Source organism: Trichomycterus rosablanca, chromosome 6 (genome assembly GCF_030014385.1).
Source record: "Trichomycterus rosablanca isolate fTriRos1 chromosome 6, fTriRos1.hap1, whole genome shotgun sequence".
Classification (NCBI taxonomy): Eukaryota; Metazoa; Chordata; class Actinopteri; order Siluriformes; family Trichomycteridae; genus Trichomycterus; species Trichomycterus rosablanca.
In genome coordinates this window covers 23753665-23775373 of record NC_085993.1, presented here as the reverse complement: position 1 = coordinate 23775373, position 21709 = coordinate 23753665, and the positions used below count along the sequence as shown (strand labels likewise).

The following is a 21709-nucleotide window of genomic DNA, read 5'->3' as shown; positions in this document are numbered from 1 at the left end:
CGGAAAGGACAAGTTTCGGATCGAAACTTTCAATGTTGTCATTGACAAACTTGTGTCCTGTCTCAACCACCGTTTGAATGCATACACACACTTAACTGAGCTATTTGATGTTCTTTTCATGCCTGACAATATGTCCAACAGTGAGCTCACTTTAAAGGCTAACTCACTCGCTGCAGCATATCCTTCAGATCTGAACATGAGCCTGGCAGATTAATTGATACAATACAAATCATTCATAACAGAAAAAGAAAAATGTCCTAGTAAAATGCTCAAAACCATGATAAATTTGAATTTACAGTCAACCTTTCCAAATGTCTACATAGCACTTAGACTTTTTTTGACTGTGCCTATCACAAATTGTGAAGGGGAGCGTTCATTCTCCAAACTGGCTCGTATTAAGAATGAACTCAGGATTAGGATGCGCCAAAACCGCCTGAACTCACTGTCACTTCTGGCCATTGAATCAGATTTGGTCAGACAGCTTAATTTTGATGAATTAGTGGATGACTTTGCAAGAAAGAAGAGTAGAAAGAAACTTATATAAAATAGATTCTTGTGTTAGGGTTAGTTATTGACAGGTTGTTTAATGTATTAATTTATTTATGTTTTTGGAGGGGGGGTGCGGGGGGGGGGGAACCGCAGTACAGAACCGGGGCTGCATGTCAGTGTGAGGATGGATTATGTAAAAATGTTGTTTGCACTACTGAGAAAAAAAATTTTACATGATGTTCTTCATGCATGTTGTTTTTTCAAAAATATGGTTCTGATTCATTATTATAAAGAATGAAAACGTTACTCAGGTGGCACAGCGGTAAAGTACGCTAGAATACATCGTATCGAACCTCAGCTCTGCCTCTCCGACTGGGCTGGCGGCTGCATGAACAACGATTGGCTGTTGTTCAGGGTTAGGGGTAAAAAGTCAGATCATAGGTCCTCATAACTGGTGCGACTGCGGCCCCTGCTGGTTGACTGATGGCGCCTGCACAGGGCTGAGGAATAATGCTGATGGGGGTGTGGCCCTCCATGCACAGTGCCTGTCAAGTATATGAACTCGACTCGTGCGGGTGAAAAATGCAGTCTGTACTGACTGTGCGTACCGGAGGGGGCGCATGTCAGTTGAGAGGCGTCCTCAGTCAGCGGTGAAGGGTCGAATCAGTATAGAGGACACAATCAGGGTAATTGGACACGACTAGACTGGGGGATAAAAAATTAGGGGGGGGGGGGGGGGGGGGAGAAGAAAAAATATCAATAAAAAAAAATAAAAAAAATAATGAAAACAATATCAAAATAAAAATGTTAAATTTTGATAACGTTCCTATGACAGTGTAAGACCAGTTATATTTTTTACATGTGCAACCCTAACTGCCTACCCCCCGCTCAGGTAAACACGCACCATGCCACCCCCCACCCTATGCCTTCCGCCAACCCGCAAGCCCAGGGTGTTCCTTATTTCCAGTTCTGAAAGTTGGCAACCCTAATGCAAACTCCACACAGAAAGGACCCAGATCGCCCCACCTGGGAATCGAACCCAGGACCTTCTTGCTGTGAGGCGACAGTGCTACCCACTGAGCCACCGTGCTGATACATTTTATAAAAACATGAACTGAATGTTGCAGTTTGTATCACTAGACGTGTTTAAACGTGTAGAATAAAAAATCTAAACATCTCGGCTCTGACGCCTGTCATTTGCTGTACAGCTGTCAAGAATCCTCATGGAAACAGTTACTATGGTGATTACTGACGTCATCCTGCAACGGTTGCCATGGCCCTAGTGACATCAAAAGCCCTGTGAAGTGCCAGGGAAACCCCGGATAGGGGTTGTTATGGATACTGGGGGGGGTAGGTGGAGCCTAGAGGAAGCGGAAGTGTTAGCGCAGACGGAAGTGGTACTGCCCTGACTAGCCTAAGCAGCGAAACGGGAGGACGACTTGATTCTGCGAGCGTTTACAGACAAAAACCGGGAGTCGAAATTATTAAACTGTGAGTTTAACTGCAGTATTGTGAGATTGTTGGTTATTGTGATGTGTTGATGAAATGCGATTGGGGTGAATGGCGGACGGAGCTTCGGATCGGGTCGGAGACGTTACAAGGACCGATCAGGCCGAAGTGGCTTATCAATAGCGGTGCCATGATTCTGTATCAATCGTGTGAAGCGTGAATGTACAGTCGAAATAATGCGCGTCCAATAATTTACTGGTCACTCATTCTGTGCGATGCAGTTACAAATACACAATCTGTACTAAAGGCAAATCGATCGCTGTTCACACGCTCACATTCATTCGTGCCGTCATGAACATCAGTGTAGCTAACGGCTATCCGCAGTTATCAACGTAAATCTCTACATCCGCGCATGTATTTTTAAATCCCGATGAATAAAACGCGTTGACATAAACCGCTTACACGTTATTTTATTAACGCTTTTAATGCAGTGCTTGGTTTACTACATTCAGCACGGCGATGAGAGGGTGGCCACAGATAGCTTCTTTATAGGGAGGCTACATTGTTAGCCTGCGTGCTAACAATCCGAGCGCGCTAGCTGCCCTGCAACGTTCGCGCTGACATGAACCACCTAGCTTTAGTCAAGACGCCAGGTATTATCCACGATGCATTACAACACATTAATGCATTAATTAAACATGTCGTTTATTCAAAACTATAGTCGGAATTATTGCGTCAGATATTACTCAAATCATGGCTGTACGGAATAGGCCAGCTAGCTCGACGCGAATGTGGGCCTCCGCTCTGAGCTTCATTTCAATCGCAAAGCCGATGTTTGTGCCAATGTTTCAGTCAGGTCTGCTGTATTTATAATACAGGGTTTAATAACCAACCATTAGGGTGCAAGTTTCATTTAAACAGAATGCACTTTGTGTATCAGCACCAGTAGCAAAAGCGACTAGCGTGAGCGAAGCGCTGCTCGTTTCCGGATTGTATTTTGCAGATCTTGCACGGTTACATATTAGTGTTTGGCGCTGGTAGCTAGGCAGGTAGGAGCTGTTTCGGTTGATCAGGGTGAGCAGGCACCGCCCTGGGCGTTGTCACGGATATGCAAAACCTAAGCTAATACCCAAATGCCCAGGAAGCATTACATCATTGCCGATCATACAGCTCCAATCGGAACGCTTTTAAACCGCGATCGGGTTTCACTGTGTGACAGGAGACGAATGTTCAGCTGCAGGTTCGATAACAAGCAGCGATTTAGGAGATCCTCACTGTCTAGTTTACATTGACATTTTCGGTATTTAGCAGACGCTTTTATCCACAGCGACTTAGTCTAAGCAATTAAGGGTTAAGGGCCTTGCTCAAGGGCCCAACAGTTGCAACCTGACAGTGGTGGGGTTTGAACCAGTGACTTTCTGATTACTAGTCCAGTACCTTAACCACTAGGCTACCACTGCATTAGTTGGCTTGGGAACTTTAAATTAATTTAATTATATGATCCATACTCAAGTAGGAGTATGAAGGAATGTCACTTTCATTTTATTAGGCGTCTTAATATTTACCTTAATTATTTGTTATTTTGGGACGATTAGCTTGGAAATACTTATTTGCTTTATTTGTTTTGATTATCAATGCAGTCTGATAAATGGATCCACGTGTATGAATGTGTTTATACAAATAGTATCAAGAGTGTGTTCATAATGCACAAAGTTGTCTATTAATGGAAAATAGAATCAAGACCTAGTATCCATAAATTGAAACATTGTATAATGTTTTATATTGATTTGTCTTTCCCCCAGCATGCATTATGCATTATTTTATTTTCTAATTGTAAGTTTTTAATATGATTCTAAGAAGTGTGTGGGGGTCAGTTAAAACCAACTAAATGAGTCAGTTGACAAGTTATAGATTTTAATGTCCAGTTAGTGATGTTACAGTAACTATAAAAATAAAGGCTATATACATAAGGCTCATTATACTATACAGTGATTATTAATACTGTACCTTCACATCAGCTCAAACAGTCTTTGTTTGACTCACCAGTTAATGACCAGGTTTGCTGGTTTAAACCTCCAAGATCAAAGTTGTGTACATCTAATTACTGATGGTAGCATGACACACTATTGGCTATCTTACCATAAAAAATCCAGGTTAGATGCAACTGATGTTATAGCTTTGTGTAGTTGAGTGATTATGTATTTATTTATCTATTCACAATAAGATAGGCTTCTTTGGTTGAAATTTAAATTCCCCATTCTAGGTTTTCATATGGAACATCCTGTATTCCTAATTATTTGAGATTATTCATCCATAATTGCTTACTGTGTTTAATCAGACAATAAATAGAAGTAATTAGGTAATGTAAATTGGATTGTAAGTTTGTGCTTTTAGAGAACTCATCACCCTACAGAATTAAAGTTGATTTCTTATTACGTTTACATTTTCGGCATTTAGCAGACGGCATTTATCCAAAGCGACTTACATTACAGTACAGTATATAGTCTGAGCAATTGAGGGTTGAGGGCCTTGCTCAGGGGCCCAGCAGCAGCAATCTGACAGTGGTGGGGCTTGAACCAGTGACCTTCTGATTACTAGTCCAGTACCTTAACCACTAGGCTACAGATTGCCCTAATCTTATGCCTATATAAAGTTATTCAATCTAATCTCACCCCCCCCCCCTTTACCTTTTCTCCCTACAACTGATGAGATACTTTACAAAAAATATCCTACAGTTAGATGTTTATGATCTGCATTGTATAGAAACAGAATAATGGCTTCTTCTACAAATTTTAGCTTATGTCCCATACTCTTAAGTAACTTATGTTCCTCGCCTTATATACATGTTAAATATTTTTTTTTTTTTTTTTGCATTTGGTTGTTAGACACCTCATTGGTGCATTCTTAAAGCTTAAACTCTTAAGCTTTTTACAAAACCTATTTCCAAAAAGGTTGGGACATTTTGTAAAGGCAATAAAAAGATGCTATGATTTGTTAATTCTCTTGAGTCTTTATTTAACAAAAAAGCAGAAAGAAAGGGTTTCCAGTGTTTTCATGGATCATTGTATTTTGCAAATATAAACAGATTTAGAATTTGCCTGCAACACACTCCAAGAAGTTGGGACAAAGGTGTGTTCCATCACCTTTCCAGTTAATGAGACTTTTTTGGTTTAGCTTCTGAAGACTCTAATTGTAGCAGTTTAAGAAATGGATTTTTTTCCATTCTTGCTGCTCAACAGTCTGTGGTTGCAGTTGTCTGATTTTCCCCTTCATGATGCACCATACATTTTTAGTAGGAGACATATCTGGACTGCATGCAGACCAGTCACAAATGCACACGCATTCTGTGTGTACAGTTATAGTGTCATCAGAATAAGGCCTGGCATCAAGGATTTCTCTGGAAAAGACATTGCCTTGGTGCCAGCAAAGCATAAAGGCTGCTTTTCACATATGCAAGTCACTGGTGCATCCCCATACCATGACAGATGGATGATCCTTTTCATCTTTGGCGAGAGAACTCCGTGTCCAGTTATCCTGAAAACAAGCTGATCCTTGGACTCATTTGACAACAGCACATGTTTTCACTGATTTTCAGTCCATCTGAGATGAACTTAGGCATAAGTTGGCCCATGTGGCTATATCTCAGTGGCATGACAACTACTGTTTGCCATATTATTTTATTCTTTTAGGAAATAAGTGTGTTGCTACTGTAAATGATCGAATAACGGTAATCTAAGCATTTTAACTTAAATGCTCAGTTAAGTTAAATGGCACTATATATAATGAAGATAAGCTGTGAGTTCCATACAGGACTGAACGTAAAATAGCATTTGCATGTGTTTATTGCTGCACGTTATAGCAGGAATATTGTAGTTCATTAGGCCTAGGCAAGAAAATTGGAAAATACAGTCTTAACATAAGTGCAAGTCTGCAGCTTTGCTTTTAGACACAAAGTTGCATACGTAAATTAAGGCTTTATAACTGGCGAATCACAGTAGAGCACCATCATTTTTTTATTACTGCAGTTAATGATGTAATTTCTGAAAGTTAATGAAGCTGTGAATTTGTTTCTGACAGTCTCGACATGGACAAGAGCGACCTGGTGCAAAAGGCTAAGCTAGCCGAGCAGGCTGAGCGCTACGATGACATGGCTGCCTCCATGAAGGCCGTCACCGAGGGCGGAGGCGAGCTGTCCAACGAGGAGCGCAACTTACTGTCTGTGGCTTACAAGAACGTGGTGGGAGCTCGCCGCTCCTCCTGGCGCGTCATCTCCAGTATCGAGCAGAAGACAGAGGGCAATGAGAAGAAGCAGCTGATGGCACGCGAGTACCGTGAGAAGATCGAGACCGAGCTGCAGGACATCTGCAATGATGTTCTGGTGAGGAATGATGTGCAGAATTGTTATGGATTGTGTGTAGAGTAGGCCTGTGCTTATGAACACCTTCACCTGTTCTGATTTGGAAGCGTTTCCAACAAAAATTCAGACAATTAGAGCTCTGTTTTTGCCTTGTTACTCCCAAGTTTGAAAAAAATTAGGATGTGTGGATCTATTGTAGCTGACCCTATAAGATGACCTTGTCCTCCCACCCCAAGAACAACTGGCTGGTAAATTATGGTACTGCCCTTACTTGGGGTACATGCACAAATGCTTCTCCATATATAGCACAATTTGTGATACCAGACCAGAATAATTGTGCATACTTCATACCACTGTATTTTATTTGTGTGTGTTTAGTGTAAACAGCAATCTTTTATTTCAGTCCAGTGCAGTAAAACCAATGGTTGTAATGTTTGATGTAAACAGTAACGCAGCCATTTCTGACGTCTTTCTCCTTTGTCTTTTAAGAGTCTTCTGGATAAGTTCCTCATACCTAACGCTAGCATGGCAGAAAGTAAAGTCTTCTACCTGAAAATGAAGGGAGATTACTACAGATACTTGTCTGAAGTGGCATCTGGAGATGCAAAGAGATGTAAGTGCATTGCAAGACTACTAAAAATAAAATAAGCAATACATAAATACTTACACACAGACTATACACACATTCATAGGGTTTTAAACATGTGCCTAAGCAAATATAATCATTCAAAGCATGGCAATCAGAAATGCATCTTTATTTAATAGACATCTTGTACTCAGTGGATCTCTGCTCTTCAAAACTTCCAAGTTGCAATGCTTTCTTTATCGCACGTATACACATATACATATACATCTACATACAGGGGTTGGACAAGTTGGACAAAATAACTGAAACACCTGTCATTTTAGTGTGGGAGGTTTCATGGCTAAATTGGACCAGTCTGGTGGCCAATCTTCATTAATTGCACATTGCACCAGTAAGAGCAGAGTGTGAAGGTTCAATTAGCAGGGTAAGAGCACAGTTTTGCTCAAAATATTGCAACGCACACAACATTATGGGTGACAAACCAGAGTTCAAAAGAGGACAAATTGTTGGTGCACGTCTTGCTGGCGCATCTGTGACCAAGACAGCAAGTCTTTGTGATGGATCAAGAGCCACAGTATCCAGGGTAATGTCAGCATACCCAAGAAGGACAAACCACATCCAACAGGATTAACTGTGGACGCAAGAGGAAGCTGTCTGAAAGGGATGTTCGGGTGCTAACCCGGATTGTATCCAAAAAACATAAAACCACGGCTGCCCAAATCACGGCAGAATTAAATGTGCACCTCAACTCTCCTGTTTCCACCAGAACTGTCCGTCGGGAGCTCCACAGGGTCAATATACACGGCCGGGCTGCTATAGCCAAACCTTTGGTCACTCGTGCCAATGCCAAACGTCGGTTTCAATGGTGCAAGGAGCGCAAATCTTGGGCTGTGGACAATGTGAAACATGTATTGTTCTCTGATGAGTCCACCTTTACTGTTTTCCCCACATCCGGGAGAGTTACGGTGTGGAGAAGCCCCAAAGAAGCGTACCACCCAGACTGTTGCATGCCCAGAGTGAAGCATGGGGGTGGATCAGTGATGGTTTGGGCTGCCATATCATGGCATTCCCTTGGCCCAATACTTGTGCTAGATGGGCGCGTCACTGCCAAGGACTACCGAACCATTCTGGAGGACCATGTGCATCCAATGGCGGTGCCGTGTATCAGGATGACAATGCACCAATACACACAGCAAGACTGGTGAAAGATTGGTTTGATGAACATGAAAGTGAAGTTGAACATCTCCCATGGCCTGCACAGTCACCAGATCTAAATATTATTGAGCCACTTTGGGGTGTTTTGGAGAAGCGAGTCAGGAAACGTTTTCCTCCACCAGCATCACGTAGTGACCTGGCCACTATCCTGCAAGAAGAATGGCTTAAAATCCCTCTGACCACTGTGCAGGACTTGTATATGTCATTTCCAAGACGAATTGACGCTGTATTGGCCGCAAAAGGAGGCCCTACACCATACTAATAAATTATTGTGGTCTAAAACCAGGTGTTTCAGTTATTTTGTCCAACCCCTGTATATATATATATATATACAGTGTATCACAAAAGTGAGTACACCCCTCACATTTCTGCAAATATTTCATTATATCTTTTCATGGGACAACACTATAGACATGAAACTTGGATATAACTTAGAGTAGTCAGTGTACAGCTTGTATAGCAGTGTAGATTTACTGTCTTCTGAAAATAACTCAACACACAGCCATTAATGTCTAAATAGCTGGCAACATAAGTGAGTACACCCCACAGTGAACATGTCTAAATTGTGCCCAAATGTGTCGTTGTCCCTCCCTGGTGTCATGTGTCAAGGTCCCAGGTGTAAATGGGGAGCAGGGCTGTTAAATTTGGTGTTTTGGGTACAATTCTCTCATACTGGCCACTGGATATTCAACATGGCACCTCATGGCAAAGAACTTTCTGAGGATGTGAGAAATAGAATTGTTGCTCTCCACAAAGATGGCCTGGGCTATGAGAAGATTGCTAACACCCTGAAACTGAGCTACAGCACGGTGGCCAAGGTCATACAGCGGTTTTCCAGGTCAGGTTCCACTCGGAACAGGCTTCGCCAGGGTCGACCAAAGAAGTTGAGTCCACGTGTTCGGCGTCATATCCAGAGGTTGGCTTTAAAAAAATAGACACATGAGTGCTGCCAGCATTGCTGCAGAGGTTGAAGACGTGGGAGGTCAGCCTGTCAGTGCTCAGACCATACACCGCACACTGCATCAACTCGGTCTGCATGGTCGTCATCCCAGAAGGAAGCTGACGCACAAGAAAGCCCGCAAACAGTTTGCTGAAGACAAGCAGTCCAAGAACATGGATTACTGGAATGCCCTGTGGTCTGACGAGACCAAGATAAACTTGTTTGGCTCAGATGGTGTCCAGCATGTGTGGCGGCGCCCTGGTGAGAAGTACCAAGACAACTGTATCTTGCCTACAGTCAAGCATGGTGGTGGTAGCATCATGGTCTTGGGCTGCATGAGTGGTGCTGGCACTGGGGAGCTGCAGTTCATTGAGGGAAACATGAATTCCAACATGTACTGTGACATTCTGAAACAGAGCATGATCCCCTCCCTTCGAAAACTGGGCCTCATGGCAGTTTTCCAACAGGATAACGACCCCAAACACAACCTCCAAGATGACAACTGCCTTGCTGAGGAAGCTGAAGGTAAAGGTTATGGACTAAACCCAATTGAGCACCTGTGGCGCATCCTCAAGTGGAAGGTGGAGGAGTTCAAGGTGTCTAACATCCACCAGCTCTGTGATGTCATCATGGAGGAGTGGAAGAGGATTCCAGTAGCAACCTGTGCAGCTCTGGTGAATTCCATGCCCAGGAGGGTTAAGGCAAGGCTGGATAATAATGGTGGTCACACAAAATATTGACACTTTGGGCACAATTTGGACATGTTCACTGTGGGGTGTACTCACTTATGTTGCCAGCCATTTAGACATTAATGGCTGTGTTGAGTTATTTTCAGAAGACAGTAAATCTACACTGCTATACAAGCTGTACACTGACTACTCTAAGTTATATCCAAGTTTCATGTCTATAGTGTTGTCCCATGAAAAGATATAATGAAATATTTGCAGAAATGTGAGGGGTGTACTCACTTTTGTGATACACTGTATATATATATATATATATATATATATATATATATATATATATATATATATATATACAGTATATATATATATATATATATATATATATATATATATAGTATATGATCGTGTTTTTATTCTTTTGCATCCCCTCCAGCACTCCAACTACAAACAAGCCAATCATTGTTTGTGTTCATCTTATTGGTCTAAAAACTGCCCCAATGCAACCAGAGCTGGGATCTTCAATACATTGTATCGAATCTCAGCTCTGCCTTGCCGGCTGGGGCTGAGCGGCTACATGAACGATTGGCTTGTTGTTCAGATGGGCGGGACTAAGCCGGATATGGGTCTCTCCCTGTCAGACTGGTGCAATTATGACCTCTGCTGGCTGATTAGAGGCGCCTACACAGAGATGAGTAAAGAGTGCTCTTAGGGTGTGTCTCTCCGTACACAACACTAGGTGGCACAACACTCATCAATGTGTGGGTGATAAGATGCAAACGGCTTGCTGCCCACATGTCGGAGGGGGTGTGGGTTAGCTTCGATATCCTCGGTCAGAGCAGGGATAGGCGGAGAGGCATTAAAAAAAAAAAAACTGCCACAATGTATTCATTTTCGGCCTGGCTTCATGATTCCTTGTTAAGATGTAGCTGGTGACCTCCATGTGCCCATATGTTGTTGATTGTGGCTTTTCAAATGTGTCCAGCCCACCTAAACCTAATTTGCATTTAGGCATTTGGCAGATTTTTATCCAAAAGTGCTTCCAGCTTTGACAGGAAGAGATCTTGTCAAAGTATCTTAATAAAGTTAAAGTGGTGTACTTGCTCCCATAATTCAGGTTGCTGCATAGTCTAATTGTGCTTGATCTTAAGATTACAGACCAGTGATCTGTGTCAATATTTTCAGCACTTTGAGACATACACCCAAACATTAACATTAAACCAAGCACACCAAAGACGATGTATAGACCAAGCTGTATACACAAGGTTCAGAATCGGCCATGGTAGAATAAACCACCAACCTGTGAAATCTGCCAAACACCTGTAACGATAAAATGCATACCTATAGAATGCCTCAAATACATCAAGGAAAGACAAGTACACGTCTGGAACCTTAAAAGAAACTCTTACACGAGACAACACAAGAACAGTCCTAACCTACCTTGTAAAAATGACAATATAGAGCAGATTTTAAAGACTAGATAAAATAAGCAGAAACATAATTCCTATTTTGCCATATAATGACACAAGTTAGACATGGCATTAAAATCCAAATAAATAAATAAATGTTCAGCACTCACCACAGCATATTATTGTTAGTCAAGACTGTAACTATTGCTGTATTAAAACGAAACATAAATAGCCTATAGTTCCAACAGACATTTTTTACATTACATATTTATTAAGATCATTGTTATTTATGATTAAAATTAGGATGCAAAATTTGCCCATATAATAATAATATAAAAAATAAAAAAAACTGAATGTCTTTAATCATAGATAGGCATTAACGACAAACATTCATCAGAATATGACTCATCAAAAACAAGCATTAGACCTTTTGTGTCAGCAAGTCTTTATAGTTTATTCATTAATAGCTTAACTGAGCAATTATGACAGTAACATAGAACAAACAGTAAGGTAAACACTATGAAGCAGAACTATTTCAAAATTTTAAACAGATTTTAAAGTTGCCCATGAATAATATGCTAACTAAGTTAACTATACATGCTAATGCCTAGGCATTTAAAAGACCTTTTCAACAACTGTAGTGTAGTTCATATTAGATTATAGTAGTGTTTGGTATTAGTTTTTTTAAGATTGTGACATGCTGACTTGTGATGTGCTGCTTTATTTATTTTATTTTTTTTGTTACACAGCAACAGTGGAAAACTCTCAGCAGGCCTATCAGGATGCGTTCGACATCAGCAAGAAGGAGATGCAGCCCACACATCCCATCAGGCTGGGGCTTGCTCTCAACTTTTCAGTTTTCTATTATGAAATCCTCAACACCCCAGAGCAGGCCTGCAGTTTGGCAAAGACGGTAACTGTAAAACAAACCTTGTTGGACAATTAGAGGAAGACGGTTGTTATAACTTGTAATAATAACTCTTTTGTGTGTTGCTCATTCTTGTAGGCTTTCGATGAAGCAATTGCTGAGCTTGACACTTTGAACGAGGACTCTTATAAAGACAGCACTCTGATCATGCAGCTACTAAGGGACAACCTCACTGTAAGTATAGCTAAAAAACGACCCCTTTTTCATATTTCTTTACTGTACCTATTATATGGTGTGCTCTGTGAATAGTACTGTCTAATGAAATCACTATCTTTTCAAAATATTAACTTTCCAAATGCCGTTTATTACTAGGACATTATTAAAATGTTGTTTAAAATAAATTCTAACCAGTTTGATCTTAATGTTATTAGGGTATTGAAATACAGTTCACTTCTGTTTTTAAAATAGAATTTCTGTTTTGAAATACATGATTCTGGTTGTTTATAAAATTGGGTTGCTCTACGGCGCCCCGGTGGTGCAGTGGGATTTTCCGTTAGCACACCAGCGCAGAGATTCTGAACACTCTGGTTCGAATCTCGACTCTGCTACCGGTCAGCTGGGTACCATCCAGCGGGCACAATTGCCAGTGCCTGCAGCAGACAAAATTGGCCACCGTGTCTGTTGGGTTGGGGAAATGACCAGACTAAGTGGGTGGGGTCTAACAGGGTAAACGCTGTGCAAGAACCCTGGTTCTGGTAAAAGAAGGGGTCAGTGTGAGCAGCAGTATACCCTCCTCGAACGCAGTCAGGGGTCCACAGCAGCGGAAGACAAATTGACTACTCTTAATCGGTAGAAAAAGGGAGAAAATGAATAGAAAAAATTGGGTTACTCTAAATTCTTATTTTTTTCCCCATTGAAATGTTGCTTCAGCCATAAAAATCTCAAATCGTTTGTTTTATTGTAATTTATATTAGAAATTTAAATGGCATCATCATGACGTTTGAAAGAATAGAACACTAGCACAGTCTAACCTTTAATGTTATCAAAATTGGATATGTAAATATGACATACAGCGACGTGGCGGCTATATGGGTAGCACTGTCGCCTCACAGCAAAAAGGTCCTGGGTTCGATCCCCAGGTGGGGTGGCCCGGATCCTTTATGTGTGGAGTTTGCATGTTCTTCCCGTGTCTGTGTGGGTTTCCTCCGGGTGCTCCGGTTTCCTCCCACAGTCCAAAGACATGCAAGTGAGGTGAATTGGAGATACAAAATTGTTCTTGACTGTGTTTGATGTAATGTCATGAATGTAACCAAAGTGTAAACATGACGTTAAAATCCTAATAAACAAACAAATGACATAAAGCTGTAATTCTAAACTAATTGCCACATGTGTATGACGACTAGATATCTGACTTGAATTAACATTTCATCTGTTTGTTTGCTAGCTGTGGACATCAGAAAACCAGGGTGACGACGCGGATGCCGGAGACGGTGAAAACTAAAGGCGTTGCACTTCACTGTTTAAATCCACCCTCACTCTTTATCGTACACAAACGGCCCATAATTCCCTACTCCATCTCCTTCACTTTAACTGGCCTTTCTGTATGACGAGCAGCATGAACTGTATGTAGTACCGGGTTATAACCACCCCCTCCTTACCAGTGAGGTAAAGAGGGGATTCAATATTAAAGCAATTTTTTTGTCTTGATCCTGCAATTATTTTTGAACAAGTTAATGTTAACAGGATATGCATTATGGTGTCTCATTTATTTCCTGTTATTGTACCAACAAATGCAAGTTTTATCCAAACGGTTAATAGACTGCCTGATTAATTTAATAATCACTGTGATACGTAATTTCTGCTAGTTCCTGTCCATGGTAAATTGGATTAAATCAAAATAAAGTTTTGGGGTTTTTTTCTTCCAGAATTGACAGTTCAAGTCTGTCTTGTCATACAGAAAGGAAGCAAACAGGCTGTATTGTGACACTGACTAACATGCATTACTGTAGTTGCTGTTCAGTGTTTATCATTTTTACTTTGCATGAATCCAAGAACGAAAATAAAAGGGACCCGAGTTGTCGTCATTCCAATGTACTCAAATTAAACAGGAAGCTAAAACATTCCATCAGTGGGTAACACCTTTTTTTTTTTTAATTAAAACTGTTAATGCAGTTGGCATAAAGGTGCTGTTAAAGATCAGCTTATACAAATGTTATTTTTGCCTCATCTTTTTCAACCTAGTTCAACACAGGGAAGTGTACAGCAGTAAACATGAGGTAAATAAAAATCTGAAATTGAAATGTAAACCTACTTTCAACTAATTCATGCTTTTAAACATTTTTTTCCTTACTGTGCCATTTTATTTCCCTGAACAGTCCATGTTTTAGTGATGCTTTGTCTCATTTCCATCTATTGATCCATTGCCTAATGATTATGGATCTGTACTTGTGGTATTGACTAAGCTTGACAATATTCCCATTTTTTGTTAAGTGATTGTTGGGTCTTCTTGGCCACTGATTAAACTTGGTCCTGGATTAAATTAGTGTTGGTCACTCTTACCTGGCAAATCCTAATTTCAGATAAGATTAAAAAAAAAAAAAAAAAATAAATACAGCTGATATCATTAGATCGATTACCATTGCTATTGGAGGATCTTGGAAATGTCAAATGATTTCGACCTGCTATTTTGATTCAGTGTCACAATACCTTGTCATGTCATCATTAACATTCCTCTTAGGTGTAGAACTCATCTGTGTCCGACGGAAGACACGCCGTTCATGCACTGAAGAAAATCACATCTCACGTTAGCTGAACAAACGACAGTTATTCTACGCTTAAGATTAAAAATAAAAAGTACAGTAGTGAATGTGGAGCCAAGCCTGTCTGTATATCTGGTATCTCCGATTGCTTTTGTTTTTACTGACCAGTATTCTGCCTCCAGTTAGCTTCTGTGACGGTTTTATCGCTTAGCGCACATGTGGTTGTGAAAAATTTAGACTAGATTAAGAGAAAAAAGACCAAAAAAAAAATATCCTACTACATCCCTGGTTATTGACGTAATACTAGATTTGTGTATGTCTTTTAAACAGTTAAACAGTTCTAGTTTCACCTTACATGTTATCAGAAGAATTGTAAAAGACAATTTAAAGTGAAATAAAAGTTTTATCAGTTCCAAATTGACGCGTTTTGTTTGAGTGTTCTTGTTTAATTGCATGTATAAGATCTGGTTGAGTGATGCTGATTTCACATAAAAAGCAATATTAGCTTGTCGCAGTTCTCAACAGCCATACTCATCACTGTATCTGACAAAAGTATGTACTTATACCACTTTTATTAGGGGTGGCACGATGGCTCACAGCAAGAAGGTTCCAGGTTCGATCCCCAGGTGGGGCGGTCCTTTCTGTGTGGAGTTTGCATGTTCTCCCCGTGTCTGTGTGGGTTTTCTTTGGGAGCTCCGGTTTCCTCACACAGTCCAAAGACATGCAAGTGAGGTGAATTGGAGATACAAAATTATCCATGACTGTGTTTGACATTAAAAACAACAGTGAACTGATGAATCTTGTGTAACGAGTAACTACCATTTCTGTCATGAAAAGTGGAGCGAAGGTCTGCGATTTAGGAATCTGTAAGATTATTGAAGTGGTGTGCCTACGATGTGGAGTTTTCCCCAAACAAAAGTGACAATGGCTTTAAAATGTGGGCAAAGAAGGGACTAACAACTTTTAGTACTTTTTTACATAATGGGATATTTCAATCATTCCAGTCCCTGAAAGAAAAATATGGATTGGAAAAAGATTTTTGTAGATATTATTTTAATGAATCTTTTAAACACGTAAACCCAAAAGCTGTTGAGACAGGAATCCTTAAATATATTTGCTCAGCTATTAAATCAGATACTTGCCCTAAAATTATATCAAGACTTTGTAAAGAATTCCTTATTTCTAAGAAGGACAACACACTTTATATTAAGGAAAAGTGGGAAAAAGAGGGGAAAATATCACTCTCTGAGGACAATTGAGAAAAAATATGTCAATTTCACTGGGCCACAAGTTGCCTAACCTGGAGAGAATTCTGCTGGAAAAACATCCTTGGATACACCGGCACAGAGACGGTATCAAGGATCCAGGTGTTGGGGAATGTGTGGTATGGCCGGTGCAGGTCATTTCCACATTTTCTGTGAGTGTACTATTCTGTCTGGGTACTGAAAAGCTATCCACCAGGCTGTCTGTACTATATTCAAGATAAACATACCATTTGACTTTGATTCTCTATATCTGGGAAACCTCTCTGTCGATATGTGTCACAAGGAAATTACTGTCGATTTGTTTAGACAGTAGACTTTGTTTAGACTTTAATGACCTCCCCACCCTCTTCTTTCTGTTTCTATTTAAAAGTAAGCCTCCCCATTCACATTGTTTTTAGACTGAAAATGGTGATTTAATCATAAGGGAAAGTCGAAAATTCTGGTGTCTTATTTTTTTTTTTTAATAAATTACCTCAGCTGTGTATTTTGTTTGTAACAGGAATTGTACCCTTTTGTTTACAATATTTGAAACATTAATTATGACACTGGACTGTTACAAGTGAATTTTGTAATAGCTTTTCTTTCTTTTTAAAAGACTTTTCCCAATAAAAAGAAAAAAAAAAAAAAAAGTGGAGCGAACATTAGCCACACAAAGTGGGAGTCAGTGACAAAAAAGTTACAAATCAGTAGTGAAGCAATGTGGCAATTACCAATAGGAATTAAGCATCGAGCTAAGCGGTACACACAATATCTCTGCCACCATAAAACGCTATGCCTTGTTTGTTGTTCCTACTAGAGATATAAGAGAAACGCATTGTCGTGGTGTTAGACTTACACAAATACAGTATATGTACATAGCAGAATATTTGTACAGACAGTGATGCACAGCACAGGGATGAAATTTACCTACAAGACATAGATAAGTGAGTGAATTGGGCAACCAGAGGTAAAAATGCTGCAGGTCTGAACGTAGGGTGAGAAAATAAGGTATATTGGTTAAAGTGTGCTTTACCGTTCTGTCCGATCAGTCACCTTCCTTGATATGTTATTAGTTGCAGCTTGTACTTGTAAGTAATTGTAAATTCTTGTAATGCCTGGAAAATACAGTTTTAATAACGTCTGGCTTTATTTAGACAAATATAACTCATGGCTTGAGAAATGCCAGCACCTGGGACGTGCAAAATGTGTGCTGTGTAGTAAAACCTTTGACATTTTGAACGTAATAGATGCAGTGCTAGCTAGCCATGCTAAAGGAGCTAAACACCAGGTGACTGCTGCTGTGTGCAAATCAACACTCAACAGCTTTTTCCACCCAGAACTCGACACCCTCTTCCACCTGTAGTGCCTCCCTCTCATCCACCAAAAAACAAGGGACCATTTTGAGTGCTGTGTACAGCCCTAACTGCAGAGGTACTGTGAGTGGTAAAGGTGGGTAATTCTCACAATTACTGTAAGTCGTGAAGACACAAACTGGCTTTTTTGCATGTGGTGAGCACAGGCACTTTTATATATTATTACTACTATACACCAATCAGCCATAAAATTAAAACCACCTCCTTGTTTCTACACTCACTGTCCATTTTATCAGCTCCACTTACCATATAGGAGCACTTTGTAGTTCTACAATTACTGACTGTAGTCCATTAGTTTGTCTGCATGCTTTGTTAGCCCCCTTTCATGCTTTTCTTCAATGGTCAGGACTCTCCCAGGACCACTACAGAGCAGGTATAATTTGGGTGGTGGATCATCTCAGCACTGCAGTGACACTGACATGGTGGTGGTGTGTTAGTGTGTGTTGTGCTGGTATGAGTGGATCAGACACAGCAGCGCTGCTGGAGTTTTTAAACCCCTCACTGTCACTGCTGGACTCAGAATAATAATAATAATAATAATACATTTCATTTGTAATGCACTTTACATTTGTGTACTAATCTGTGCCAGAATAGTCTGCCAACCATAAATATCCAGCCAACAGTGCCCTGTGGGCAGCGTACTGTGACCACTGATGAAGGTCTTGAAGATGACCAACTCAAACAGCAGCAATAGATGAGTGATCAGCTCTGACTTTACATCTACAAGGTGGACCAACTAGGTAGGAGTGTCTAATAGAGTGGACAGTGAGTGGACACGGTATCTAAAAACAATTTAGGATTTGCATATTACTCTTTCTACAGTGCATAATATTCAAACGATTCAAGGTATCAGGAGGAATTTCAGTGCATAAAGGCCAAGGGCACAAGCTTAAGCTGAATGCCCGTGATCTTCCATCCCTCAGACGGTACTGCATCAAGCAGTGCCACTCAGCAATAGCTGATATAACCACATGGGTGAGGGATTACTTTGGCAAACCTTTGTCAAGCACTACAATACAGAGTTACATGCACAAATGCCACTTAAAACTTTACTGTGCAAAAAGAAGCCTTATGTTACCCACTTGTCCAGAAGCGGCGTTGACTTCTCTGGGCTCGGAGGCATCTAGGATGGACCATCACACAGTGGAAACGTGTATTGTGGTCAGATGAATCAGCATTCCAGGTCTTTTTTGGAAAAAATGGACGCCGTGTGCTCCAGACCATAGATGAAAAAGACCATCCAGACTGTTATCAGCAAGTTCAAAAGCCAGGGTCTGTCATGGTATGGGGCTGTGTCAGTGCCCTTGGCAAAGGTCATTTACACTTCTGTGATGGCAGCATTAATGCAGAAAAGTACTTTGAGATCTTAGAGCAACATATGCTGCCTTCAAGATGTCATCTTTTCCAGGGACGTCCATGCATTTTTCAACAAAACAATGCAAAACCACATGCTGCACACATCACAAAGGCATGACTGTGTCAAATAATGTTCTAACATCTGAGAAAAGAGGAGCATTCTTTTGTGTTTTTCTGTGGCAACATGAGCAATCAGGTCACTGTGTTGTGCTTCTATTTTACATTTGCAGTATTTGCAAAATGCCCTTTTCTTGTCATGCAGAACCCTTTTTTCCAGTCAACACTTATTCTCTGTCCCAGTCCTTGCAATACCATCTACCGTATCTCCCCCATTTACCTGCATATATGCCATCTGGATAGGCTGCCAGTTAACTTATATAATACTCGCATCTCTACACATTCACACAACAATTCATTTTGCACCGTTTGTAATGAAAGCTTTTTGGCAGCCACTGTGGATTGTCTGTGGAAAATAAAAAGAAGAGGTCTATAGTGGCTCAGGGGCTTATTGTTAACCATGTCAGGTCTGTTGGGGGCATTACCAATGTGGAGATCACAAAAGAGCTGCTCCTTTCAGCTGCAGGATCCAGACATACCGTAGCTACCTGAATGAAGAGAAGTAAAATAAAAAAATAGCAAGCTGTTGACCTGAAGGGAAAGGCCCTTAAAATGAGTTACATTATTTGAAAAAAAAAAAAGAGGGCTATGATATTTGTACCCTTGTGAAATCAGCAAATGAGTATGCTAAGAAAGCAAAAGCTACATGCAATATAGAACAAGCATATAAGATAAATCATTAGTCACATATCAGCACGAAATTCTCTCTACTAAGCTGAACACTAAGGAGAGCCGTTGTGTTCCAAATAGCATCCTATGTACTAAATAGTGAGCTAAATTTGAGGCTACACATTTCAAGCAGTGTATTATAAGATTTTAAACTTAGAATTTTGATGTTGTTGTTGACTGTTACACTGTGTTGCATTCACAATCCAGACTTTGCTTGCAGAGGTCGAGATGGCGGCTGAAAAGCACTGTGATCTAGTAAAGGTTTTCCCAATTAACTGTAATTCAAGCGTGTTAAATTGCAGGTAGGACATAACATCACTCATAACACTGCTGCTGTGCAGTGAGGATTTGATTATTCAGCATTTGTAACGGCAGGTAGGATAAAACCTTCTTATTTTATTCAGGCTTGAAACCAGCACCAAGAGCCCACTGACAAGTAAGCCATTCCTCTCCTCCTCAGACATACCCAATCGCGAGTATAGACGCCCCATCACCCAATAGCACCAGGGTTTACATATCAGCTGTAGCTGGCTAGCATAATTTACTGCTGAAGATTAACATGTTAAATCAGATCCAGAATCAAGATCAGCTATTCACAGTGACCACATACATTTTACACAAAACATATTTGCACTAAAATACGTTTCTTTACAATCATTTATTAGCTTGAAGAAAATGAAGACATGGGCACAGTTTCAAACAAGCAAAGTTTCTTTATTGTTAAAGTCATGGAATTATTTGAAGTTGAATTAATTAAGGTAAATTTGAAGAACATAAAAACTCTATGTTTCCGAACAACACTGAAATTCAAAAAATGATAAATATGTATGTTTACAGAAAAAAATAAATGAAAAAAAACTGATCTGTGGGGAGACCTGAAGAGGCTTGTACACAGGAGATGCCCTTGCAATCTGACAGATTTTGATCAGTTTTTGCAGAAACAAAATTGGCAAAGATTCCCAAGATGCATAGACCCCTACCCAAAAATACTGAATGTTGTTTAAGATCAAAGCAGTGCTCGAACAAAGTATTATATTTATGCATGTATTTGTATTTAAATGTATTGTATTTAGATTTATATATTTATGCACCCCCTCCTAAAAGATTCCAGTTTGTTCTACTACTGAATTATATAGATTATAGGTCACATTAAAGGTGGGAAGAGTTCTGAAATTATTCGTCTTGTTCTAATTTTTTACATCACAAAAACTTGGCAGTTTAACAGGGGTGTGTAGACTTTTTATGTCCACTGTTTAACCTCCTGAGACATGGAAGAAAAAAGGTTTACATATTTTAGGATTTTTTTTATTTAGGATTTAGAATAATTTAAGTATTGTGGTTGAAAGAAACATAGTACAAAAAAAAAATTTTTCATCATTATTTATTTGTTTCTTTATCAGCTGTCCTTTGTAGTGGACAACAGGTCTTGTTTGATCAAGAAATATAATGGTGTAATGTAATAATATTGTATTATTATTGTATTATTTTTGTATAGATTTCAATTAAAATCTTAGAGTGGAACTTTTTTCTTTAAACTGCATCTACTTATATAATAGTCGCCTAAAGATCACATCAAAAAGCATTTACAGCATCACGCATGGTATAACAGGAAGCAGTTTTTTGTCTTTGAAACACACAAAAACATGTTACATTTAACAAATGTTTCCTTTACATCCTGCTCTCCTGCATGGTGATGCATGTACTGCATTCAGGAGTTTTGGCAAATGCAGTGCTCCATATTTTTTGACACTGTCACTGGGCTGAGGTTCAACAGACCTCTTCTCCCAGCTCTACAGTCTGTCCTTCCTCTTCCTCATCTCCTGACAGCTCTAAATCTGCATAATTTCTGAATAAAATCTTCTTTGCCTTACTCAGCCCTTTGCTTCCTTGTATAGAAATAGGCTAAAACAGGAGGTAGTAAGTCCTACTGTCCACTACAAAGGGCATTGAATAAACGTTCTCTCATCTCTAATTACTTTCTTATCTCTTATCTTATCTCTGCTGCTATAAAAAATCCTGCGCTGCTAACTGCATATCAGAATATGCTTTCCTACCTCATGTACCATATACTCAGTACCATGTACTGACCAACACTTGTCTCTAGTCTTGTCTTCCTTAATTACTTTTTAGATTAGAAATTGTCTTGCACTTTTTTGTTCAATGTTGCACCCTGGTCCTGGAGGAACACTGTTTCA

At 40.0% G+C, this 21709-nt stretch overlaps 1 protein-coding gene across 1 annotated transcript; it reads left to right on the top strand.

The window, feature by feature from the left end:
• Nucleotides 1-1867: 1867 nt before the first annotated feature.
• Nucleotides 1868-15172, top strand: ywhaba (tyrosine 3-monooxygenase/tryptophan 5-monooxygenase activation protein, beta polypeptide a). Its single transcript, XM_062997559.1, has 6 exons — nucleotides 1868-1980; nucleotides 6016-6316; nucleotides 6785-6908; nucleotides 11878-12041; nucleotides 12135-12230; nucleotides 13441-15172. Exons 2-6 carry the CDS (start codon nucleotides 6023-6025, stop codon nucleotides 13495-13497), a joined length of 735 nt encoding a protein of 244 aa, XP_062853629.1. The 5' UTR covers nucleotides 1868-1980; nucleotides 6016-6022; the 3' UTR covers nucleotides 13498-15172.
• The last annotated feature ends 6537 nt before the right edge of the window (nucleotides 15173-21709 follow it).

What these genes read in the sequence shown, in the direction of transcription:
- ywhaba (XM_062997559.1), top strand. Translation starts at nt 6,023, where the DNA reads ATGGACAAGAGCGACCTGGTGCAAAAGGCTAAGCTAGCCGAGCAGGCT. An exon ending in CCTGCAGTTTGGCAAAGACG is followed by an intron (nt 12,042 to 12,134) that starts GTAACTGTAAAA and finishes TCATTCTTGTAG; the next exon opens with GCTTTCGATGAAGCAATTGC. An exon ending in TACTAAGGGACAACCTCACT is followed by an intron (nt 12,231 to 13,440) that starts GTAAGTATAGCT and finishes TTTGTTTGCTAG; the next exon opens with CTGTGGACATCAGAAAACCA.